Genomic DNA, 27118 nt, shown 5'->3' with positions numbered 1-27118 from the left:
TGTGAACCACTTGTTTAAAAATAGAGCGGGGAAAAGCTTCCCAAGAGGATAAACCTCTCTCTGTAAGACATATACTCGTACCTCTATTAACTTTTAAGGACATCAGCATATTCTAAGTGTTTGAAAAATACCAAGACAGTTCCTTAATCTATAAATATCCCTATTAACCAGTATTATTGGTATATCAGTGGTTATCATGCCGGAAAGTGCTGCCTAGTTGACAATTATCCTGCAAAATCGCGCGGAATATCGCCTGATACTTAGCCGACGAGGCCGTAGGCCGAATTGGCGAAAATTGTAGTTTTCCAGTGTCGCAAAATTACGAGCTGACGTTTCACCGAAGAAAACCCGTGTCTAAATGATTTTGTTTAGAACTTAATCTTAATTTCTGAGGCGATTATATCAAACGAAATGAACTGTTAGCGCCCCCGACGGAGTTCGCATGGTCCGTATTTTTTTTTGTTATCAATTTTCTCCTCAGTACTTGCGCATTTCCAAATGGTGTTCCCCAAGTTGTTAGGCCTACATTCACCAATAAGCGTTGTTCCTCGTCATGAGGATCTCACTGATATTCAATACCAATTACTACAGAAAGTTTCCCAAAATGTTTCTCTTGAAAGTGATGGAAAGGCTTCCATTTATTTCCGAGTCATTCATAAGATGATTTAAAGTTTTTTTAAAGGAATGCTTACTCATACAATAACCATAATACGTTGAATGCACGATGTTTTTTATAAGTCTTAATAGTATTTATTTAACTCGTATTTGAACTGTTTGTTGAACCCATTTTTGCGTTGGTGTGTAAAAGCGACGAGCGAGATTGTTATCGTTGCTATGGATTGAATTGGCACATTGAATTTCGTTGTTATTACATCTCGCATTTGGCGTGCTTTAACGTTTTCCACGATTCGCAAAAAAATGGATTGTGAGGAATGAGAGTATGGCGTCAGGGCACATACTTGCCTTTCAAGTCTGCATAGTTCCAGCATCAACCTATTTTATTATTATTATTATTATTATCATCATCATCATCATCATCATCATCATCATCATCATCATCATCATCATCATCATCATCATCATTATTATTATTATTATTATTATTATTATCATTTTTTTTTTTAAATAGCAGACTAACTTGTAAACTCAAGGGTGAATTTGATTTTTTGTCATATTGACCCCAGAATTTCGCCAAATTGAAGCCATCTACCTGTTGGGCTAATATACAACTTCTATTTTTAAGCTATTCAGATAAATACCCTTGAAATTATATTGATCAGAAAGTCGCAGGCATGACAGGGTCAACATTCGGGCAAAGTTTACTCATTTGCATTTTGCTTAGACTAAGTATGTAACTACCAACCCGTTCAAACCAAAGCGAACTACCTTTCAAAAGAAACAAATTTACAAGGGCGAATTAGCTGTCCATGGCTGGATGATATGGCTGTCTGCATGCGTGAGGCGGGCCAAACGCAGAGCTGTGTAGTGTGACTACCGCTGTTTGAATGGTTTATGTTTAAAACTTATTGAAGAGTTTTTCCTTCTAGAAGTCGTTTACTGACAATTTTCGATCTTAAATTTAGCACTGCCGAGAACTTACTTGATCCCTACGTAAAATAAAGTTTTCTCAGCCCTGATTTTCATTTTGATCAACCTGATTTAAACAAACACGTTTAGCTGGTGTAAATGGTCAAAGTATATTTCTAGGACGGTGCCTCTTTTTCTACTGCGCATATATTCTGCGCATCTCAGGTTTTACCAGCCACTCAAATATATTTTGAGGCGGTTTATGATTATGCGTAGATCGAATCACGGGTTGTTGGGAGTAACGACGCATTTCTATGTAGTTTACAACTTTTTCGAATTATTGTTCCTTATCTATCTTATCTATCCCAGTTTTCATTTTTGGGTTGGTTCCAGCAGCCCTTGCTAACTTGACTACGTTTAATGAATAGTCATAAACTGCGCATGCGCAAAAATACTTCTGTATTAGGAGGCACGGTCCACAGTTGAGTAAATAGAGACTTTAAGCATCGACGACGGGAACGGCAACGGCGACGGAGAAACCGAGGAAAGACTGAGGAGAGGACGCGGTTGCGTCGCGAAATTGGAAGCAGTTAAGCAGGCGCAATACGACGACAACTTCCCTCGAAGAGGATTAAATAGGATGGGCGCTTTCCATTCACCAAAAATTTTCGATTTGAATTTTCGGAAATTTCAGTCTCGAATGGAACGGGCTTATTCTCGGTCGGTTTCCACTTTTCGGGAACAGCTGTTCAAAAAGGTTGTCCTACATTTTCGAAAATCTTTTCCGGAAAAGATGCTGTTCCATTCGATTCCCACCCGAAATTTTCGAAATTTTCGTCGAATTGAAAGCACCCATCGAGTCTTCGTTAAAAGAAGTCAGAAATCGATTTTAATAATGAAATAACCGATGAAGAATTTTTACTGCTGTTAACGAGAACGTGTTTGTCGGAGTTGCAGTTTTCCGATGTAAACAATTCAGACCATTTGATATATTTTTAGGTCGTAATAAAAATCACCGATATAACTAGAAATAGCAACTAGATTAACATTAATTTACTTCAAATGTTCTGCATCGAAGGCTGGCATTTCAAGAAACGCTTTAGCGGTGCGAGCACGCGTGGGAATTTTGTTATCTTTACATCTAAAAATTTGAACTGAAAACTACGATATGACACAGTGGTTTGTGGTTTGGATGCTATTTTTGAGCAACTTAGACTGTTTATTTTTCTCTAGCTTAAATGTAAATTAAAAGTTCTAGTGTGTCTTGTTTTGAATAAGAAAAAGTAATGTTACACTGATGTTAGAGAGAAACATCGATAATTAGTGTCAGACTCGCAAGTCATCTAATTTTGCGGGCATCGTTACTAGTCTCACTAGCTTTCTGTTTTGAAACAGCAGACTGATGAAGTTATTATAGTTTCGGAAAGAATAAAACAAAAACTCAACGCGTTCCTTTCCTACGGTATCCTTAAGTGCCAAGCGATATTAAAAATATCATTTTTTCGGGGCGAAACGGAGGTAAAATATGTGAAATGTTACTCACGTTTTCGGGCAACGCCAAATGAAGCTTTCTCACGTCGGGCCCCGGAACAGAACGTCTGAATATTTCCCGCCAGACATGCGCAATGTGACATTTGGGTTTTCCCTCACAATCTCACGTCGCCGTTGCCGTTCCCGTCGTCGATGCTTAAAGTCTCTAATATCAGGAAAACCGAAAAGCTTTAAAGTGCCACTACGACGAAAATTTTTACTTCTATTTTCGCCCTTTTCGTGTTCCAATCCACTTAATGAGTTCGTAATTGCAAAAATAGCTATTAATTAGCTTTATACAAGCTTCCTGATCCTGGGAATAAGTGGCCGAAAACCGTCGAAAACCCGTCCGCCATTACTCCGACGGCAAAGTGACGCCCGTGGTGATTCTAAAATGCGGTTGCTTGTATGAGATCTTTGTGTGACGTCATACGCGCATCGAACATCGTGCGTTCCTTACAAGAACTCAGTAAACCTCAGTAATCGTAAGTCCTAAAGTAAGTGAATAGGCAAGATTATTTGTAAGATTCGCCATCCAGTTTGGTGAAAAGCGATCTAAAGGACAATTTTACCGAATATCTTGGAATATAATTTCCTTGGCGGTGGATTTGGAGTCGTTTGACTGCAAAGAATACGCTTCGAACACACGCGAACAGCTCATTCAAGCCTGGGATTTACATGACTGTAAAGCCGAAGAAGAAACGAATTCACTCCGGCATTTACTCAGCAACTGTATTGGAGGTAGACATATGGTTATTTAATATTCTGGGTATGTTTTCTATTTGAGATTAGTAAACAGAACCTAATCACTATTCGCAGAAGCACTTGAGCAACAAATTATTATTGAATAGGATGGATAACTCCAGACCAAATGTTGATGTTATGTTGGTGGCGTGTATGGTGTTCGCAAGCATCAATCAAAGCTGCATAATGAGTCAAGAAAAAAAGAACTATTAACCTCGTTTTTTTATAGTTCAATAAAGCTTTGACAAAACTAAAATGATGTATAATTAACTTCAGTTGAAAAGTGGGTGGCTATAGCTGTAATCTACAGAGTATTTGCAATATTACGATACTGCAGGGCTGTAATCTACCGGGTATTACCTGGTTAGATCCCTTCCTCATTCTACAACAACTTTCAAGCAGTAAATGAAGTAATCATGAGGGGCCTAATATCTTAAAGCCACAGTCCAAGTAACATTCAACAATAAATTGTTGTAAAGCCCTCAAATGCAGCTGGAAAACTAAAGATTTATAAGAAAGTTTAGGAGGACAGCTAAGAAGGAAACCTTAGTAGGCTTGCATTATATCTCACCCATTTTTGTTATTTCAATAATGTTTGTTCCTTGGTCAATGAGGATGTGTGAATCTGAGTGAAACAAGCAAACCAGCCTCTTGATCTCATTTAAAACTGACACTATAATTGTAGTCATTTTACATGTTGAGTGTGAAGAGCCAGCATAACACTGTGCTGTAACAGTATTGTGTATTTTCCCACAAAATCACACAATGTTCACAGACATAAAATTGAAATATTATAGTTATGAAAGAATCACCATCCTTTCCACAGATATACCTTAATTATTCTTGGAGATTCTACCAGAAATGAGATTTATGTCTTTTTTCTTTGGTGTTTTAAATTAAGAGCCATAATTCTTTAACCTAAATTTTCACACAAACCACAGCTTATTTTTTTGTTTTTGTTCAGCGACATGAACTTCATTTTAATTTTTTCTATCTTGTAATTCTTACATGACCCCACAAACATTTTCATGCTTTAAACTTATACTATGTGTTTGTTGTTTTTCTATTCTGGTTTAGCTTTTTCCTTCTGTCAAATAGCCCTGGCTTTCTTATGTTGGATGTTGATATCTGTGGCTTTTTACTTTGGCCTTCAGAAAATAACCAGAACCAAGAACAGGGCCAGCTTTAAATATCAAAGCCATTTTTTATGCCAATAATACCACATATTTTACTTTATTTCATTTTATTTATTTTTTATTTGGGGGGGGGGGGGGGCTTTTTTGTTTTGTTTTTGTTGTTGCTGTTATGACATCAGCACTCAAATCCCCCTCACTATGAACAAGCCAACAAAATAATTAGCCATCAGTAAACAATTTCCATAATCCCTTCACTGTTTATATTAATGTGCTTGACCTATATCCAGGAGATTTTTTTGAAGACTCTCCTATCAGCTATGTTGGCAGTTTCTAGGATCAAATTCAAAGGTACGCCTTTTGCTGTGACCCTCTCTGATAACCATTTTCAACAATGAGAATACTCAGAGCACAAGAATGCATGCCATGATCCCACTGGCCCAAAACCGTCCCTGTATAAAAATAAGTTTACCCTTGAAGTCAGAGGCCAGTCTTGTTGTCTACTCTCACCATACCTGCAGCATTGTGGTTCTTGATGACATGGATATGACAGCAACTTTAAAAAAAAAACACACACACACACACAAAGTCTGCATGCATTACTAGTACCTACTTGTCATTTTGATATGATATCAATGCTAAATATTGCAAAAAATTGCTGGTAGTTCTCCTCCTCTCCCTTCCATTTATAAATTTGCACATTATGTACAATGTGAACCTTACTGTAAGATCCTGGCCCATTCTTCTGGACAAGGTATCTTCTGTAACTGTGAAAAATGCCTTCATGCTTCCCTAAACTAACCCTAATAATACAGATCCCAATATTTTAAGGTTCAGGAAGTGTCGTTGACAGATCTAAACTAAAAGCTAAGTGAGATTTACTATGGCATTATTTACCATGGGTAGTCCTATTTACCATGGTGTGCTTAGGTGACCTTGTTGACGCCTTTGTACTGTCTCTGGTATATACCAAAACAGTGCAATACTTTTGTTAAAAATTTGTTATGTTGTACAAAAAATGCTATAAAATTGGCTGTTCATATAACAGACTTTGCCAAGAAAACAAAAGAAGGCACAAATACAAAATTAATAATTTAAACGCAAAGATGAAATTTACCAAGCACTGGTAGTTTTCCACATTCTTTAGAATAGGGTATTGGACAAAATACTGTCTCATAATTTTGTCAGTTTGGTTCATTTGTTCTGTTTAGTACAAACTAATATGGTTTAATTGTAGGTATTATCTTGACTTGTCCCAGAAGATAACTTTCATGCATAATATTGACTGCAATTCTGCACAAAGGTGCAGTCAAAGCATATATTACAAGTGATGACTCACAGTAGTCAGTGATGGTTACATTAGAGAATTTTGCAAGTTGGAGTGTCAGCAGGTCCACATCAGCTGCAAAGTTGCCTGCAAATTCCTTCTGACCTGTACTTTCACATATCATGTGATTGTTTCAATATATAGAGATGAATTTTTCATGTCAATGTCACAATCAGTTTAATTACAATTGCTCATTTAATACAGATCGAAAATCTCGCCTTGTTGTGTATTCTACAGTCGGCATACAAGTCTTTCAGAAATGTGTTGGGTGCTTTGTACAGGTACGAGGAGAGCATTCAGTTGATTGTCAATATTATACAACAAGCAATTATTATTGTTATTTTTTGAATAAAATGGAGTATCTATGCACTTTTATTTTACCAAAGCATGACACTTATAGGAGTAGACGTAATGAACACTAGACAAACGAAGCATTACAATGAGCTATAAACAAAACATACACACCACCACTCCGCGCCACTTGCTTTCATTGCACGCATTCACGAAAATAGTTCATTCCCGATCAGTTATCTTGGCCTAATCGCTTCACTTAGTCCCTAGCTTTACCCTGGAAAAGTAAGCATCGAGGCAGTAGCATTGTATGGCAGTCCTTGCGTTTGAGTTTCCCTCGAAGCAGCTGTCGAAATCGTCGAGAGGATATGTCTTTAGTACTTCGGTGCGATGTACAAAAAGACGATTTGTCTGAAGAAATTACCCCCTTTTGACGTATTTCAGAACCATAAATGTTACAACCACCATTAGAGGTTTCTTTCGGGTGCCCACAATACGTGTGCGTTGTAAAGTCGGCCCTTGAGCCACTAAAATAAAAAGAAGTGGCTTCTTTCAGCGAGATCGAACATTCGGAAGCAGGCCATGTTGTTGTGCGCGTATGACGTCATATTGCTGTCGGTGCAACTAGATCCAGCTCTCTTTGTAGTTCACGGCCATTTGTCGTTCGAGTAATGGCGGCACAGCGAAGCTGAACTTCGCGTTTAAAATAACTGGTCTTCCCGTTGGAATTTCGATGTAAAATTTGGCGTGGTAAGTATTTATAACTTCTACTTTCCAAAGCTGAAGAAAAAAAGGGATGCAAAATTTTGATCGTAGTGGCACTTTAAAAGCCGGAAGTGATACCGCTGATATGAGTTGTGTGGGAAAACTGCGTAGGGCATGTACTTACCGTGTATAAGCCCGTCTGTGTTTTTAATTGCAATTGCCATGGTACATGCAAACTTTGAAAATAACTCGCACTAATTTGACATTTACTGTTATTTCATGTTTTTCTTCGATTGGTTTTTTTCTGTCATTGGAATATGCTTTGTGATTGATAAACATGCCGTTTCTAAGCCGATTTGCGCAGTAAGTTTAATAATGCCTGAATACTTTGAAAATTAACAGCCGAGATACAACTTCATATTATTTTTAACAGCAAATATTTTCTTTGTAGCCAGGCAGGACAAACTGATATTTTTTGTCCAGGTGGCGTTATTTTTAAACGGTGAACACGCGAGGCTTATTTTGAACAATATCCACCTACAGGAATTCTCATCACTTATGATATCGTTATTGGTTATTTCCTTTCTAGGTGATCGTTTTAACTGTTCCAATCGAGGGAGAGCATTTATGAATTTGTCATTATTTTTGTCTCTTTGTTAACGGTGTATTAAAATTGGCAGCCTGCAAAGTCGATCCTTTGTTTTTGGACCTGCGTGAATGGTGCATTTAAGTTTGTTAACCTTAACACACTTTTCTCAGGGTAAACTTGAATGAATAACTCAGACAATCATTCTCTTCTTGCCTTTTCATCACTTAATTTCGCCTGGGCGTTATTTTTAGGTAATCTTGTTTGTTTATATGCTACACCACTAACAACAGTAAATTTTCAAGATGGCGAATTTAATTTGCGGGCAAAAATTGACCAAGAGCAAGATTGCTGAGAGATTAAAGCGATGTTGAAAGTAACTTCTAACAAGTAAACTAAGAAAGAAATCACATTATCAATCGCTTTGAAATTTAAAAGTCTTCGTGTATGGTTTGCACAAGGATGCGTGTTCAAAAGTTTCCTTTTTCATAAACGTGCTTTGTTAAGAGCTCATTCCACTCTGAGGAACCATTTCGAAAGAATTTAATTAAGCGTTAGTTTTCGATACAGCATATCCGTTTCGACAGAACAAACAAACCAAGTGAAAAGGAAAAGGTGCCAGCCCTTTAGAGACAGGCGCAAGGCAGAACTTCATGACGCCGAAACTTGCTGATGATGATGCTAAACATGACGAAAATTTACCGAGAACAAGATTGCCGAGAAACTGAAGTGATATTGAATACGACTCACCAACATGGAGAGTGCTTGATTTTGTAAAAATGAAGTTTGTAACATGTCCTAAAACATGCAGACAGAAAAGAAGCTGGTTTTTGCGAGTTCATAAACAACAGGAATTCAAGAATCTAATCACTCTAGAAATCCATCACAGTGCGACATTAATGGTATAGTTTTGTACATTTGGCTAAGCTTACAATATTCTATTGCATGAATAAGTCAATGATCATCGCAGTCATATACACAACTTATAAGTGGTTGCGAAAAGAATGTCTGAAAAAATCCAGGCCTCACGGGATTCAAACCTATGACCTCTGCGATACCGGAGCAGTGCTCTACCAACTGAGCTATCAAGCTAACTGGGAGCTGGTTATTTTGTGAATTCGTAATATACCCGTCGAGGTTTAAAGTGATGGAAAATATATGTTTTTCATATATTTCGCTTCCAATATTCTCTTGCGTGAGGAACGGCCAAAAATATGGTTTCATTTATTTTTAACTTTGGTATTTTTTTTTCACCTTAATCATGCTGACAATTAATGAAATGACCGAAAAGCAAAATAATTGAGATATTGTAAACAACATTATTTGATCAGTATACGTTGACTGAAGTATAATACTGATGTTAATAATGTTTTCTCAGAGCGAGTTGAGAGGCTTAGAATATATCACGCCTTGTTGCCCTCTTAAATTTAAATTTAAATTTTGTTTCCTTGTGCAATTCTTTACGTATGTACCTGTTTCTGTTTGCGTTTTTTCTCTTGTTTTCGCTGATGGCTATTTGGACGTGTCAAAATCTGATTTACATCCTCAATTCTTAGTTGTCATTGTTACTTCATTAGTATTTTTTAAACAAAACTGTATTTTTTTGTTCAGCTTTTTCCATTGTACTATTGTCTTCTTCTCTCAGTCACATGGGGCCTAGCAATGTTAATTTTAAATTAGTCCTTAAATGTTCGAGGGATTCGTACCTTTGAAAAGCGGAAAGCCATATTCAATTGGCTCAGTAAATCTGGCGCGGATATTTGTTTCTTGCAGGAAACTTATAGTACTCGTGACGTGGAAAATATTTGGAAGAAACAGTGGAGGGGTGATTTGTTTTTTTCTCATGGAACATGCCATAGCAAAGGAGTTTTGGTGCTTGTAAAGAACAATTTGGATTTTAATTTGCAAACAATTAAGACAGACCCTGAAGGCCGTTTCATTATGTTGGACGCAATTATACAGGATTCGCGTTATTGTCTTCTGAATATTTACGCTCCAAATAAGTGCAGCGAGCAAATTCAATATTTTCAAAATATTTCAGAAGAAATTAAGTCTTTGACAGCAGAGTGTGATTCATCTCTCATTATATAACCAATTCACCAGAACAATTAATACCAGTGACAACTTTTTAATGAACCCGCAGCCTTTGATCGCTCATTCCGTTCGTTTGCGGTTTGTCTGTTGGTTCGTTTGTTTGTTTACGTGTCTGTTGGTTCGTTCCTTTGTTTGCTTGTCCATCGGTTCGTTTATTTACTTGTCCGTTGGTTCGTTTGTTTGTTTACTTGTCTATTGGTTCGTTTGTTTACTTGTCCGTTGGTTCGTTTGTTTGTTTACTCGTCCGCTGGTTCGTTTGTTTGTTTACTCGTCTGTTGGTTCGTTTGTTTGTTTACTTGTCTGTTGGTTCGTTTGTTTGTTTACTTACCTATTGGTTTGTTTGATTGTTTACTTATCTATTGGGTTCGTTTGTTTATTTACTCGTCTTCTGGTCCGTTTGTTTCTTTACTTGTTTGTCAATTGCTGCTTTGTGCCACGGTACTGGGGAAGACATCGACGCGGTCATGTTGCAAAGACCTTTACACTACGCTTTATCGTAACCGAAGACAAAAAAAAAAAAAACGATCCAACACTTGACAATCAATGATGTGCAGTTTATTACTAATTACGCCTACAATACACCACCTGCAACTTACTTGCTAAAGTTAATTTACGTACACTGGAGTACTACGCTACAAAAATATATTATTTTTCAACACGCCGACCTTCAGACCAAGTGCAGGATAACAAGGTAGAAGAGTGGTGTTGCGTTACCTGCAAGGTTCACGAAGAAAAAGGAAGTCAAATTGCCCTTGTGTGACCAACGTGACAGCTGATTATTTCTCCATTGTCACGCAATCCTCTGTTCAAATCGTCCACGTCTGGTTGATTATCAAACGAACACAACGAAATGAAGGCAATTTAAACAACAGATTGCTTTAAAATGCGCTAGGAAGTAACTATCACGCTGGTGACATAACTGAAATTGTCCGTTCTCTACCGTGCTGTTACGTAGGTTGCCAATTAGTGGAATTGACGATCTCGTACCCAGAGCCCTCAGGCTCTTTGGCCAGCAGTTAGTCGCCAGGAGAGACTCTGGAGAACTGGAATTTTATTACCGCAGGATTTCTGCGGTAAAACAATGCAAGCCCTTACGGAGCAATCAAACAATTTTAAATTTTTTCGAAGTCCCCTGAGTCTCTTCTGGCGCCTACCCGCTGACCAAATAGCCTGAGGACTCTAGGTACGAGATTATGGAATTGAATACTCAGAATTTCTTACATCTTTGAATATTAAGTCTTTGTATATGTGTTACGCTTTATTAAAGTTATTTCCCCACTTTCCCGGATAAGAAGGTTAATTAAATTAAAGACCGGTACAGCTGTATTGCAATGTCAACCGTCTCCTCACCCTACCCCCTCCCCCGTGGGCACAAACGAGAAAGTCCCTCTGTGATAAGGGGACAGTCGACACTTCGAACTACCACGACAAAATAAATAAGATGCCATTCTGCTATTACAATATCCCAGATATTGATCACATTTCAAAGACATTTCAACGAAAGAAAGTTCGAACTTTCACAAACCTACATCATGAAGAAGCTCTTTACATAAAGTCCTTAAAATCGATAAACGAGTTAAGTCCCAGTTGATTCTGATTAGAATCAATTAACTAATTAAGTCTGAGGGGCCAGGTAATTAGAAGAAGGATAAAACACTCAAACGTCATGTACGCTGCATGTAAACTGTCCTTCAACCCTTTAAGCCCCATTATCAGACAAGCTTTCAATATCACTACTTGATCAAGCATGCATGTAGGCCACAAGAAAAGAGAAAAAGATCACTAAAGATGTAATATGTATTGATGTTCAAACAAATTCTCTCAACTAGCACCACAAGAAATGTACGGAGAGCATCCAGGAGAATTTCCACATTGATCCTGGGGTAAAAAGGGTTAAAACAGAGCAGGATTAAGTGCCACACTGTTCACCAAATTTTGTTAAAGTTATCCCTTATTCATGCTTGGGTCGGCCATCAGTGGAGCTGACTGCATCTTTGTCCTGTGTATCATGATGTGTCCTGAAACCTCCGATGATGGAGGGCCAAAAATTCCACACCGTCCACACGAGCCACGTGCCAAAGAACACGATCCAGAAGGCAGCCACGTGGAAAGGAAGAGGAATACTCAGCGTCTCGGCCCAGCCAAACTTGACACAGATTAGAAGCTCTGTGGTCACTATGGCAGCAACAACCCAGGCCTGCTGTCCAAACCGCTTACAGGTGCTGCAGTTGATAAAAAGCCACAGATTATTGGAACAACTGGTCAAGCGCAATTTTGGTTAACATTCTTCATTTTATATCTCAGTTAGTACACGCAGTGTAATTGGTGAATTTTGCAGGCATATTCACTGCACGCCCCACTAAATTGGAAAGTCTAACTTCAGAGATACAATAAATATCTTACTACGCTTGTTTTCTCGGTCCATACTGTTTTTTTCCCGTTCATTTATGGCCCGCGGGCTTCGCGCTTGGGCCATAAATCAACAGGGAAAAACTCAATCCGTAACTTACAGTACGGACCTCGAACTGGATTAGTAAGACTAGAAGTATTTCATTTTGCAGTGGCACAAAATTATGAAGACGGGCAAGTTTTGTCTCGAAAAATTCCTCAATTCGCGGAACTATAGTTTCGCTAATTTAAAAGACACGACTCTCACACCTGGCCTCTTTTCAAATCTTAAGATGCTCTTCCAGTATGGTTTTCTGCAACCTGGCCTTACACCAAAATTTTAAATTACCATGATTAAGGTCTACGAGTTACTCAAAAGTGTTAAAATAATTTACTTACGGATCATCCATGTATCTAAAGGTCTCATTCAGTCCAACAGCTCCAATCCCAAGAAACAGTGCCAGGCGAGCTTTCATGATAAAGTGGGGAGGAGGAATCCACAAAATGAACTTGAGGTAAAACAGGTTTAGTTCTGCCATAAGGAACTGAAAATTCAACAGGAAAATAATGTTTGAAAAAAATACCATCTTTGAATGCAGCTTCAAACTTTTAACATAATAGAATGGGAGGCAGTTCATAAAATGTGTAGCAACTACTGACAGACTGAAACCAGAACCAATCCTCCATTCCAACCAAGCTGAAAAAATTAGGTCAAATATGGCACGATAATGCTATTGAAATAAAAAATTAGATGTACAATGTAAGCCTTTCATTAATGTCGCATTCAAGAACATTTACAAGTTATGTTCTGAGTTACAGGTGTTGCACTAATGTTTTGGGCAGGAGGAAAAGTGGTCTTCAGAGATGGGCAAAATAATATTATTGACTTCTTTGCAACAAAAAACTTGTTTGAGAGGAAAAAACAGCCAGGCAAAATCATGTTGATTGCCGGTCAATTTGATCGCTTGCCAGCCCTAATGAAACCCCTGTCTGACCCATGTATACAAAAACCGATGCATACCACAGCTGCAATTCCACAAACAGCAAGCCATCTCCTGAGGCTTGTAGTGGCCTTCCAGTCATAGGAGGTCCAGGAATATGGGGTGAACTGTTCAGCCACTCGCTTGAGTTTACCACTGTTAAAATAAATCATTGTGATATTATTAGAAACTGGTAAAAAAAAATAGAAAAGTAATAATTCAAAAAATATGAAACACCTTAGGAACAGTTTTCAAGGGATCTATTATCAATCTCAGCCTGTTTCATGCCTGATTGGTTTCAACAGTGAACATTTCATAATGTTTGAACCAGCAATGAATGAATGATTGTCCTCAAAATATCACAACTGCCCTAGAAGCTTCATTTATCGGCCAACTGTTCATTTTTTGGACCATCTTTCATCCCCAGGCATTATCCTCCAATATTCTGGTTGACTCAAGGGGTTATTTACTTACAGTGTATTGTGATTGGACGGTTGTTCGGTAACTTTAATAATATAATATTATTATTACTGTTAACACTTCTGAGCTTCACCTTTAAAATCTTGGAGTTTTGAAAAGTAGCAGCAAGTTCTTTACAGCCATTAATAAACAATTTATAGTTTGTAAAAGATGAAATACCTGTAGGAGGGAATGTTCCATAGACCTCTCCAGTGATATGGCTAAAGAAAAAAGATCTATCTATCAAGATCGAGGCAATACAGACCTGTACGTACTAGCTGTACTTATTGACTGAGAAAGAGGGTCAGGTCAGGAGATACCCGGCGCAAGATTATGGTGTACCAGTACAGAGCAAACATTGGTATCATTAATCAAGTGTTTAGGTCAGAGTCATTGTAAGCTTATAATAAGCTGTCAGTGATTCAGCATTATTGTAAGTCACTGCAGTTTTAAAGTTTTTATAGCAAAAGGACAAAGCAGTGGGATCTACCAAGGATCAATTGACACCCCACCACCCATTCTCTTCCCAAAGAAGTACAGGGCTTAATTAAGGTGGCTGAAATGGCCAGAGCTTAACCAGGTTTCTGTAGCATGAAACAATGATGAGTATCAAAACTCCACCCTGGATGTGATGCAAATCCATCAATGCATTATGCACATTGGACAGAAGGAGGAAAAAAAAAAGTTTCCTCTCTGAGAAAACAACATTACAATGAAGAACACATTCACAAGGTCATGGCACCAAACCACCAATTCTCCAGTCCTCTCATCAAAAATCCAGTGGGAAGTGCTACAGCTCTGTCACAGTACTCATACTGTATAGGAACAGTACCTTGTTTCCTAGATATTCACAGGTCTTCATCCCAAAATATGCTCCAAGGCCATTACATACAAGAACATCCATAATCCACTGTTGATGAAAGAACACAAAGAATGTTAATGTTGTCAAGTTAATAAATTAACACACACTTGACCATTGCCAGTTGACAAACGTTTTGTATATTTTTTTTATAACTTTGCGACATCTGTTTTATAACTCTGTGATGACTTCCATGTAATTTCTCCTTACAATTTCACAAACGGGGGTTTGATAAAGCCTACAGGTCAAGATGAAATCTCAAATTTATGAACAAATTATCCCAACTAGTGATACAGTACATCAAACATGAAGAAGCAGGGAATAAGCACAGTGGTGTGAGCACTCGCCTCCCATCAATGTGGCCTGGGTTTAATTCCCAAACATATGTGGGTTAATGAGTTTGTTGTTGGTTCTCATCCTTGTTCCAAGAAATCTTTCTCGGGTACTCCGGTTTTCACCTCTCCTCAAAAACAAAAAATTCCCAATTCCAATTCGATCTGGAGAACGTCCCCATACTGAAAAGCACATCATTTTGATCATCTTGTCGTGGAAATATGTGCCATACAAACTTATAAATTTATCTTACAATGAGGAGAAGATACACATTGATGTTGGGGAAAGCTGGCTACACTTACATGGTCCCACCAGCATTCACTGAAGTTTGGCAATTGATGCTCCAGAGAATATTCCAGTACTTCAAAAAGAACACTTATTACAGTCAGCAACCAGTAGTCACGAAGGATAAGGGCCTGGAATGAACAAAGAGCCCACAAAATTATTTTAAATTATTAGTACACCCTACAACTCAAGTCAATATAATCTTTTAACAGTACAAGTATTTTAGTCTCCATGCAGTACTGAAAATTAATAATTATTATTTACCTTTGCCCACCAACCAAAGAAATGAGCTGGAAGAAAGACATCACACTTTTCCTGTGTGAAAAGAAAACAAAGAGAATTTAAAATTAATTATTTCGGCACCACATTTATAACGACCAAAGCAGCACTACCTGGAAATTACCAAAACAACCACAAGCCCAAACTTCTTCGAGGGAGGACAGGGTGAAGACAAAAGGAGCGGAAGGTTCCAGTTCACCTTTTGCCTCTGTAGAGGCTTTATGGTTCCGCGGTAAGATTGATGTATATGTTGTGGTTTAAACTTTCTTTTGGCTTAAACATTTTCAAACCAGTTTGATTTTTATTTTCCCTTTGTCTCAGATTATGGTAATTAATACTGCATAAAGCAAAATAAAAATCAAACTAGTTTGAAAGATTTTAAAACAAAATTTTAACCCACAACATATACACACAAACTTTCCCATATTGTCCTGGAGTTTCCTGGTTCTGGGATAAATCTCTCTGAGTCTCCCATAAAGGTCACCAAATTTCCTACTTGTGATCTTTTCTCTACAATCAGACAAATTTTTCCCAACATCCACAAGATTTCATTTTTCAAATTCATGTTATGGTTTCTGGGTCTGTTTTGGTTGCATCTTTTAACCAGTCTGACACAGAAATTTACGGAAAGTATTTTATTTTTTTATTATAATTTTTTAAAATATTTTTATTAGCTTCACCTAACAATTATAGACACAAAAAATACAAGAAAACAGGGGGTAAACAACTATTATGAAAGCAGGGTCACTGCAATACTGCATCCCAATTACTGCAGTCCCAGGAGGTTAAAACGACTTAAAAAAAAGTGAACTAACATGAATCACTCACAGCAAGAAATAGGGCAGTTAAGAGGTCTAGCAGCATTACATTTGAGGCATACAGTCAACTCTCTCTAAGGAGGACACCCTCAGTACCAGATTTATTGTCCGCCTTAGAGAGAGTTCATGTAAACTGATACCCGAACATCAAAACTGAAACCAGTGCTTTATTACTTTAATTACAGTGTACAATGTAGTCATGACGGGCCTGCTGCGTCTCTTTTATATATTCCTTACGGAATCCAACACAGTTCATACACACTTTGAACATTTGTGAATCAACCTTAACAAAACTCGTTTGTGTCGCTTGTTATTTGACAGTACGTGGAGTCGGGGTTCATAACCCCCATACCATTCACTAGGATAAAAAACTTTGTAATGCTGCACTGTTGTTGAAGTTTCAAGGTGTTCCAAAGGTCATGGCCTGGATAGCAAAGTGCATAGGTAAAGAAAACGAGAAGATTACAACTGCGGTTGATCTAAACCTAGACGCGAAAAAGCGAAGGAAGAATACAAGTGGCTCAACTGATTCCAGTAAACGGCAGCGGAAATGAGTTGTTGTATAAATGACGGGAAAAGTGACTTTTATATTGTATTAAGACATAATTATTGTAAGGTCTGGTATATTTTATTAAAACCACTGTTATCAAATTGCGCTAATTTTTCGGAAGTTTGGACCTGTTATAAAATTTCAAAAACATCTGGTGTCTGCTTTGAGAGGTTTTTTGAACCAACATGTTGGAAAAAGTGTCCGCTGTCCGCCTTAGAGAGAGTTCAGTTACAGAGAAACAAGTGAAATTTAACGGACTAAATTTTCTGTCCGCCTTAAAGAGGTGTCCACCTTAGAGAGGTGTCCCCTTAGAGAGAGTTGACTGTATTGTATTAAAAGCAAATGGGCAATTTTGGAGGAAAGTTGGTGGGGCAATTTTTTGAGGAGGTGGATCGATTGTGGTCAACTTGGGGTGGGGGTGGGTTGGGATAGGTCATTTGGGGGAGGGGCTGAAGTGATGAAGAGATTGGGTGGAGTTTGACACAAGAAAAAATCTCCAGATTTCTCATCTATGAAAGTTTGCATCTCTGAAATGATGGTCTGAAACATATCTCCATTACAATACACTTCGTAAGAAACATTTAACTGTAAAATCTATGTCCTTACTAGAAAATTATGGAAGGGCCCCTTAGGGTGACCAGGAGTGTACAGCCTGCAGTCTTCTCCATAAGATTGCTCTGGAAGAGGTTTACCTAGATCTTCATCAAGATACTTCAACAACTGTCTTGCATCATCAGTTGTCTGAAAAGTTAAACATTGAAAAAGTTAATTTAAAAAAAAAAATGCTAACCTAAGAAACCACAAATTAAAAGGAGAATCAGAAATGGGCTTTCTAATCTTACCTGAAACAACAGAAAAATGAGAGCTAGTTCATAAACAACACTCAAACAAAGAATGAGACGCCAAAGTGCTGCAATCAAAGAGAATGAGACAAACAGCAAATTAATCACACCTGCTTGATGTCAACTTTATAATATATATGATTGTAAAAAAATTTCAAAGTCAACTGTACATTTCACTGGTTCAGATGGAAATACACGTGCAGCAGGATTCATGCTCTATACAGTATTAACCAGCTAAGTCACCCAACAGTTTGTTTTGTTAAACATATACATGTTCAGAAGGCCTAAATCGTCCCAATTTTTTCAGATTTAAAATTGTGTTGAAAAACTACAGTTTTCTTTGGCGAAATCAACTCTCCTCGAACTTTCATAACATTGAGTAAAATAACATTTACAGTGCAAATAAAATAGAAAGTAAATTTTGTTTATAGTTCTGTTTATAGTTTTCAGAAACCCAATAGCACCTTGGAATTTTGGAAGAAAAGATTTCATTGCCTAAGATTTCCAGCCAAAACAATCTGAATACAGTGTAGATTGAACTGTGAAAAAAGTCAGACTGGAATTAAACTGAGATTGGTCAAGAAGCAATATTTTATAAACCCTAATAATTACAATGTGTGTCACTGGTCATCCATTTCTAATTGCCTTGGACATTGTTTGCCATAATTTACTACTACAGTGGAATGTGCCCTGAATTATAACAAAGGTACCAAGAAACTGGATATAATGTTTTCATGTTGTTCATTCTTCATCAACCATTATTATTTACACATACCTGGATGAGGCCTTTTAAATGGGCCATCTCTAATCTGGGTCACACCAAATAACAGGAACACTGCAATACATGCTATGAGACCTCTGAAATCAAAAGATATATGATGGATTTATAATGAAATGGGAATTTCTTACTGTTTCAAACTAAAATGTTTCAAATACTTTTCGTAAATCCAGAACATAATGTATTTAATGTTTTAATAACAACAAGCAAGGCGAAGTGGTGTAGTGGTTATCATCAAGGTGCTGAACTAGGTGTTGAACTGAGCTTGAACTAGTAATCAGATTAAGGTCTTTAGGTTCGACTCCTGAATGAGCACTCGGATTTCTTTTTTTCCAAGTATGCCTGTGTCACTTTCTGGAATAATACATCATTCTCATGAAATTCATTCACCAGGCTTGAAATATACCGTCACATTTATTTCATTTAACAATAATATTATTGGTCAACAAAAATCCCAACTAGCATGGGACGGACCAGCTGGATGTTTTACAAGGGTGACTGACAAGTTAAACTTAGGGCTACTGAGAAAAACAACTACAGGACCTCCAGAATTCAAGTCCCTCACCCTAACCACTCGACCACACTACCTCCACATTATGACAACTATATACATTTATTTTAATTTGAAACCAAGACATGCTACTGCTGTGTTCCACAACAGAAATTGCCATGCTATAGACAAGTTGCACAACTTAAACTTGACTTTGACATGACATTTCAAACTAATAGTTTCAAATGTCATGTCAAAGTCATGCAGAACATGTATTAAAGTGCCTATGAAGTGAAAAATAACTTAATATGCTTATTTGAGAGGCCTTTCAAAGGGAACAAGAATGGCGTTTCCTTTTATTGAATATATTTGAATAACATTTGCCATCTTATAGCAAATTGTACATATTGTAGTTTTCGTCTTTTTTTTCCATAGTAACTGTAATGTTAACGGGTTATTTTTTTTTCTTTTGCATTTTATTGTAATGTCTGTAATGCGCATTTGATTATTTTTATAGAAAATGTGCAATATAAATATTAAATATTATTATTATTATTATTATTATTTTTATTATTATCATAATTATTATTTTTTTTTTATCAATAATGATTTCTTGAAACATAAGCAAGCGAAAATTAAAGTTAATGCCGACGTTTCCGTGTCATCGTGACACCATTCTCAAGGCAAAGTGGATAAATTAATGCGAAGATTTGATTTCTATACTTTACAGTCTCTACAAATAAGCATATTAACAAAGGATCACAAGTTCTTCAGGTGAATACCTTTGCGCGAATAGAGTGTGTTTGCACGTTTAGGGATGGTTATTATTATTAATATTATTATTATTATTATTATTATTATTATTAATTATGACATCTTCTCTTGTTCCAGAGATATTCAAGTTTTTGTTCAAAAATTGATGACATCACAAATTGTATCAGTACAAAGTGACATAGTGGACAGCACATCAGACTTTTGATCAGAGCAATGGTGGTTGGAAGTATTAAGTTGGTCTCTTCACTCCTGTGTTATTTCCCTAGACAAGAAACTTTGCTCCACATTGTCTCTCTTCACCCTGGAGGTGTATAAATGGTTACCAGTGACATACTGCTGGGGATAACCTTGCGGTGGACTAGCATCCCATTCCAAGAGGGGTAACAATACTGGGTTAAGCTCTGGCCATGAAATGGGCCCTTGTCCAAAATGGCGGAAACAGATTTGAACAAGTTAAAATTGAACTGAATTAAAAACAGATACCAGCACTGGAAAGAGCACCTTTACTTTAGTAACCTTGTAAAGTTTCAGCATATTAGGTGTTATATCAGCTTAGGAAATGTAAGATGAAATTTGAGAAATTTACAGGCGTTTGTATACGTATACCTGGGGTATACGTCATAACCCCAGTCATACAAATGTCTGTAAATTTTTCATTTTTCAACTTACATTTTCTCAGCTGATATTGCACCTGATATGCTGAAACCTTGCAGGGTTACTAAAGTAAAAGTGCTCTTTCTAGTGCTGGTATACGTTTTTAATTTGAACTTATTTGCCACTTAAGCTTGTAGTGCATCACTACTAACCTTTGTTAATAATAATAATGTTTATTTACTCTCAGTCTGTGTTTACAGCACACGGTGCTGGTGGATCGAGCATTAAACAAATAAAATAAATAATTCACTTGAACCTAACAATTGGTAAATAAAAATCCCAACTGGCGGGGGACGGACCAGCTGGCTGTTTTACAAGGGTGACTGACAAGTTAAACTTAAGGCTACTAAGAAAAACAACTACAGGACCTCCAGAATGTAAGTCCCTCGCCCTAACCACTCGACCACACTACCTCCATGTTATAACAACTATATACATTTATTTTAATTTGAAACCAAGACACGCTACTGCTGTGTTCCACGACAGAAATTGCCATGCTAATACAAGTTGCACAACTTGGTTTCAAATGTGTCATGTCAAAGTCAAGTTTAAATATGCAATATCTAATAAGTTCAGCAAAGCAGTAACTGTCGTTAAACAAGCCTTACCTCTTAGTGTTATATTCATGATCTTTGTGAGGTTGCTCAAATACTCCAACATAGAGCAGTACACATAACATAATCATCAATACTGTGATGGTATGTGCTCTCCTAAAGGTACGTACCAAAACAACAAAAATAGTGTTAAGGCTCAGCATATGATGCAACACTGAATGCAAATTAAATTTTAATGGGGGGGGGGGGGAACAGGGGGGGAGCTGGATGTAATATTTAATGCCACAAAAGTACTGTACATTCTCTGCTAATAGCAGCAGTATGTGAGGATGCTGGAGTGTGTGATACTTCAGTTCAGTTCAGTTTATTTTTGCCATTACAGTCAACTCCCTCATATGCGACCACCCTAATGGGGCACGACAAAGTGGTCGCTTACAGGAAAGACAACAAAATAAGCCTAATACTGGATTGATTAATTAACTGCATAAAAATATTACCTTAGCAGCTAAAATTAGGCAAATAGTAACTAATTTATTTGATTTTTTCACATCTATTCATTCTTCTGATGAATCTTCATATAACATTTTGGAAAAGATCACTGTAACAATTCCTGTTTGGGCTACAGATCTAAATTTAAGCCATCTTCTCTGCCTGTAAACTGTTATATTAAATTATCTGTCAGCAGTCCGGGCTGGCATTATTAAAAATTGACCTTTGGTCACTTCTGAGTAATGATTTACTAACAATCATACGTGATTCTGTTGGGTGGTCACTTACCAGAAACAGAAAACAAAAGAATATGATTGTGTAATTTCTGGCCTAAAAAGTGGCCACGGTCCCTTAAGAAATTTGAGTGGTGGTCGCTCATGAGAGAGCTCTTGAAACAATATTTAACTGAAAAACAAAATGGTTGTTTACGACTTAGTGGTTGCTTACGAGAGGTGGTCGCTTACGAGAAGTGGTCCCTATAAGAGAGTTGACTGTATTCTTGCACATCGTTACAAGATAAATATACAGTCATTTCAATTAACGTTGTCGGTTCAAAGCATGAAGCTAAAAGACAAGACCGAAAGTTTATGTGGGATTTTTATGAATAAATTCATCAAAATCAGTCATGCCTGGAGAAAACAATACGTTGTAATTAGCAGTACAATGACCTGCACGTGCAGGGATGATTTTGATGAAATTATTCATAAAAAATAATCCCACAAAACATTGCGGTCTTGTCTTTTAGCTTGATTTTAATCCGACAACATTAATTGAAATAGCTGTATATTAAAATATAAAAGATATGAGGATGCCCAATTTAGAGAAACCATTGGGGCTTATATGAGCTACAGGTTCCTCAAAAAATTACAACTTTGAAATCAGGATTTTAGGCATAGCATAATTAATTTACTTTTTATTAGTTTTGATGCCTGAACTAACTCTACATTTGACTGATATGTGAACTTTACATTTGATACTCTGACTCACTCGGCGCATTTTGCCACTAAACGCCTAATATTTCAAACTCAACCTTGAAGTTTTGTTCATCCTTCAGTGACCATTTTTCAAGACAATAAGCCTTTGTGGGGGTGGGAGACGGCGATCATGGACCTCCTCCCCAGGCTCTTTCGACCATCATGCATTGCGCAAACATGGCGGCATAGTTTGTACTTACTGTCATTCATGAAACTTTGGAGAGTTTAGATTCCTGCCAGGACGATGATTATAGTAGAATTTTGCTTCAAATGGAGTATTTTTAAAAATTGTACCATTACAAATTGTGGGGAATTACCTGATTCTATCGTGGCTGGTGTAGGATCCGTCATAGCACGTTTATCGAGGGCACAGAAATCGAGTTTTGCTATATACAGGACAAGGGCAAGGCAGGCAGTTTATTCACTGGCCACAGAGGTTGCCCTCCCTTTAATGTATCGGAGGATCGACTAGTCTTCCTTGTAGACAATGGTTTTACAGTACCAATAATAAGTGAGCTATTGGGAATTTCAAAAAGGACAGTGGAAAGGAGGATGTCTATGTTTGGGATCAAGATATCAGGTGAGCTATTCTTGGTTTCATCACAGATTTCAGTAGACTGATACCAAAAGTCTATGTTTCTGCTCCTCAGTTGTTTTGTTTGCTGCTCAACTAGTGACTTCCGGCGTTTATATCAAATACTACAATATCTTGCACCATGGATGTTTATTACACATACATGTATCTTACAGGAATTTTAGTGGATTCAGTTGTTTCCGATGACATTTTTACTACATATTTTCAGACTTTGATGTTACGTTCGCCATGTTGATGTCGCAAAGGCACGACACCAATATGGCTGCTCCATACATTTTTAACAAAATATAAACGCCAGAAGACACTAGTTGAGCGACAAACAAAACAACTGAGAAGCAGTGTATTAAAATTAGTTTGGTGTTTCGTTTAATTCACAGCATTGAGTTGAAAATTGCATGGTTCGGCTATGTAATTTGATAAAGCGAGTTGAAAATGTACAGTGAGCAAGGTCAAATACAAAAGTTGAGTTAAAAAGCCAAAAGACGAGTGTGAAAACCTTTTCCAATGATGTGAAATCTAAAAGAAGAGTGTAGAATTTTGAATTCAGCTGTAAAATTCAAGTGTTGACATTCAAAATTTATACGATGAACTTAACATTCAAGCTAAGAATTTTGGCGGAGCTTGTACGCCATACCCCGGGCCTAGTCCCTACATGTAAGTGATAGTCTGGAGACCTTTCAACATGGGTTGTGAATGTACAACTTTACTTGAGTTTAAGATTTAACTCCAGGATATTTGTTCTTTGGCATCCTGTGCAAAATCGAACATGGAATGATTTTCAATGCTTTTCCTTTTGATTTGTTGTGCACCGTTCCAAATAATTGTTCGCCAAAAAAAACAAGAAAAAAATAAATATTGCACAGCTGTTTTTAAATACAATCAGTTGGCAAGGCAATCGTTTTAAGATCAGTGAATGTACAACTTTACTTAAGTTTAGGATTTATTCCTCAACTCCCAGATATCTGGAACAAAAAGAAGTATTCCTCGCGAGATCTCCAACACAACTGATATTTATAGACCAAAACCTGCCGTGCGATTGGTAGATTAATTACCGTGACGAACAAGAATATTTACAGAACATTGCCCTTTTATATAATTAACTTTTGAGTTTAGGGCGATCATATCGGTCGAATGAAAGCTATCAAGAAATACTGCCCTGTGGTGCTCTTGGTCGTTCCCTTTTCACCAAGAAAGTGAAAAGTTCATGGAAAAATGCATGATTATCATGAGTTCAAATTTGCACGCTCAACTGTAGTGGAGCGTGCAGGTCGCTAGAGCGGACACATCACGTCACGGGTCTGAATGTTATTAAAGTACTGTAACTACTCGAGCGTTGCTTAAATTAGCAATCCCAAGCTCACCAGAAATAAGTATTGGTTCCATCGTCGGAGAACTGCTGGGTCTGGTTGATATCCCACTCGCAGCTTATGCTGAAAGGCCGGTTATCCGGCTTCTCGCCGGCATAACCATTAGCTCTCACGATGTCATGATCGTGCGCTTGGCCGTTTTGCCGTGAAGTTTTATCTTGATCTTTGGGCTTTCCCATTTGGTCTTTAAGTGCTTTTGCTCGTCCACTAGCCAGGCTTTCTGTAAAAATTTGCTTTCTGCCGAAATTACGAAACTGCAAATGAGCACCGGTTGAGTTGTACAATTACTGCATGCATCTTGGAAGTGTCGGAATATTACTGGCCGATAAGAGATTGGAATCCAGAGTTGTTTTCTTGAAATGCACGGCGGGATATATAGGCATGCAATGCGTACAAATGAAGAACCGTGGAGTCTGCGATCATACCCTGCCACTGACAAAAACGCTTGATCGCAGGTTATGCTGGATCGTGCGTAGTCTACGAGCAGGAAAGTGGCTTACCTAAAATTTCAAAAATAACGACAGACAGGGAACTGATAAAGACGAGAATGGGTCTCACGGGCCTCTCACCAACACGACAAAAACTCAATAACCGTCCCAGGGAAGACATCCCGTGGTTTTATATAGTTTTATTTACGTTATTGGAGCCATTTACAGTTTGTATAAATTTCTCGTACGTAGTCTGGTTCTTTCTGTGAGCTTTCATGTGGCTTCCTTGATGTTCGACAGCACTTCATTAAGAGAGAAACATCGCTGAAGCATTCGTTTATTTTTAAACGTATGGTATAAAATGTTATTTATTGGTAGATGTAACAAGTTTTTTCTTATCTAGGGGAGCAGGGATGGCGCAGTGGTAAGAGCACTCGCCTCCCATCAATGTGGCCCGTGTTCGATTCCTGGACTCGGCGTCACATGTGGGTTGAGTTCTTGTTGGTTCTCGTCCTTGTTCCAAGAGGTTTTTCTCGGGGTACTGCGGTTTACCCCTCTACTCAAAACCAACATTTCCAAATTCCAATTCGATCCGGATTATTATCAAGCACTTCATCATAAACCTCTGGCTCGTGTGATTGCGCAAGCACTCCACGTGTTATTAAATAAATTACTGTTCCTTTTCTTTACTGATTGGTCAATAATTTATTACTCATCCACATAGAAAGTAGATCTCTTGGGTAGTAGACCCGGGAGGGGACCCCTAAGTAAAAGTGACGGAGATGATCGTCGTACCATTTAGAGGTTAGGCTTCGTGATTTGGTATCCTTTCGGGGATTAAAACCTAAATTGACTTGCGTAAGAGGTATGGTTGTACGTTTTAGAGTGTTAACCCAGAAAAATATGAGTCGGAAGTAAAAATCTTTACGAGTGGAAGGCATTCAAAAGAATAGTCCAAGTAAAGTGTCTGTTAGTGTATTGTTTTAGAGTGAAGGGGGTAAAAAAAATTGTTCGGACCACGCCCACAAAGCAGAATTCTGGTACATTTTAGGGGTTAATTTTAATGGCCTTAGTTCCCACGAGTCTCTTGTAGCTCAGTGGTAGAGCATCCGAACTAGAGGAAGCCAAAAATGTAGATGAAGATGAGGAGGATGTCGAAGACGAAGACGAAAACGACGCCGACGAAGAAGACTCCGAGAACGAAGACGAAGACGAACCCGAGATTTCGGAAGTTGCGGAGTTAAAGGATGACAACACGCAGCTGGGAGGTATTTGTACAGATAACAGTTTTTCGATTGATTATCGTTAAAAGTCATGTATTTACGCTCGTTTTTAGGCCGATTGTTTGCTCCATATCAATTGCATCAAAAAAAAAAAAACCAGGGTCATCCATCGAGAACATTTAAGTAGGCTACTTAAAATGTTACGTTAGTTTTTTTTATTACTTTATTGACAGTTAAACACACTGCACATCACATAAATGAGTTTTGAAGAAGCTGTAGTTTCCCTTGGGCCCTAAGAATGGTGTACAAAGAACTACTGTCCCTTCATCAGTAAAAATGAGCCGTCTTTTTACGTCTTAAAAATGTTGTCTTAAATGTTCCCAGATCGTTTTTTGGTTTATTTTGAGTTTCACTTTTATTTCTGTAAGCTAATACAGTCTGATATTTTCGGTTGCTTTAAAACTCAAAAAATTAAAATTCGAAAATTTAAGTCGTGTTTTATGGAACAGAATCTTATTCCCTGAAGTTATGAGCTGCCGTTGACTTTACGAAATGCTAACTAGCCGTACTTTGTCGCTCCAAAAAAATACACACCTACATCTTCAAAATCGCATCTAACTTGTTGGAGTTATACCCACCCCACCCCTCCCCCCCCCCAAAAAAAGGATATTTTACGCGAAAACGCGGACAAAAACATGGCCTCCCCACCAACAGCTTCTCTAGATCCGTGATAAAATGACCAGAGGTCTCAAACCATAATTTCAAATTTTCCCAACAGAAAGAAAGAAGACCAAAAGGTCAACAAACCCACCGGGAAAAAAGAGGGAAATAAAATAAAATCTCAGTAAGTAATAAAGACGATTCTGTAGCGAGGTTTCAACGAAGAAAAAATTCCCCTCTTTCTTAGTTGGCATGCCCGAGCAAATCGGAAAACTTGAAATCAGGAAAAAGGAAGTTTTGTTTAGTTAGGCCAAAAGTTCTTATAACAGTGCTGGGCATGGAGTTGCAAAGGCTTGGTAGAATCATAGCACAACAATATGGGTTTATGGAATTTTCTAGATA

The 27118-nt window shown here is 37.7% G+C and overlaps 1 protein-coding gene across 1 annotated transcript; it reads right to left on the bottom strand.

Annotated features, from left to right (window-relative positions):
- Nucleotides 1-10470: 10470 nt before the first annotated feature.
- Nucleotides 10471-24732, bottom strand: LOC146482620 (phosphatidylserine synthase 2-like). Its single transcript, XM_085107052.1, has 12 exons — nucleotides 24400-24732; nucleotides 21035-21136; nucleotides 18506-18588; nucleotides 17731-17798; nucleotides 17495-17629; nucleotides 15506-15556; nucleotides 15259-15372; nucleotides 14597-14674; nucleotides 13945-13985; nucleotides 13347-13461; nucleotides 12725-12870; nucleotides 10471-12159 (listed from the first exon to the last, which is right to left on the bottom strand). The coding sequence occupies exons 1-12, from the start codon at nucleotides 24582-24584 to the stop codon at nucleotides 11889-11891; spliced, it is 1389 nt and encodes a 462-aa protein (XP_084963178.1). The 5' UTR covers nucleotides 24585-24732; the 3' UTR covers nucleotides 10471-11888.
- Nucleotides 24733-27118: the final 2386 nt, after the last annotated feature.

Source organism: Pavona decussata, unplaced genomic scaffold (assembly GCF_977016875.1).
Source record: "Pavona decussata unplaced genomic scaffold, jaPavDecu1.1 SCAFFOLD_45, whole genome shotgun sequence".
Taxonomy (NCBI): domain Eukaryota; kingdom Metazoa; phylum Cnidaria; class Anthozoa; order Scleractinia; family Agariciidae; genus Pavona; species Pavona decussata.
Note: the sequence above shows the minus strand (reverse complement) of the source record. Positions and strands in the feature narration are given on the sequence as shown.

Excerpts from the sequence above, each read along its gene's own strand:
- LOC146482620 (XM_085107052.1), bottom strand. The coding sequence starts at position 24,584 with ATGGGAAAGCCCAAAGATCAAGATAAAACTTCACGGCAAAACGGCCAA. Across the intron at positions 15,373-15,505 it reads TCTTTGGTTGGTGGGCAAAG|GCCCTTATCCTTCGTGACTA; the intron begins GTAAATAATAAT and ends TGTTCATTCCAG. Across the intron at positions 14,675-15,258 it reads GTGAATGCTGGTGGGACCAT|TGGATTATGGATGTTCTTGT; the intron begins GTAAGTGTAGCC and ends TTTCATCAACAG.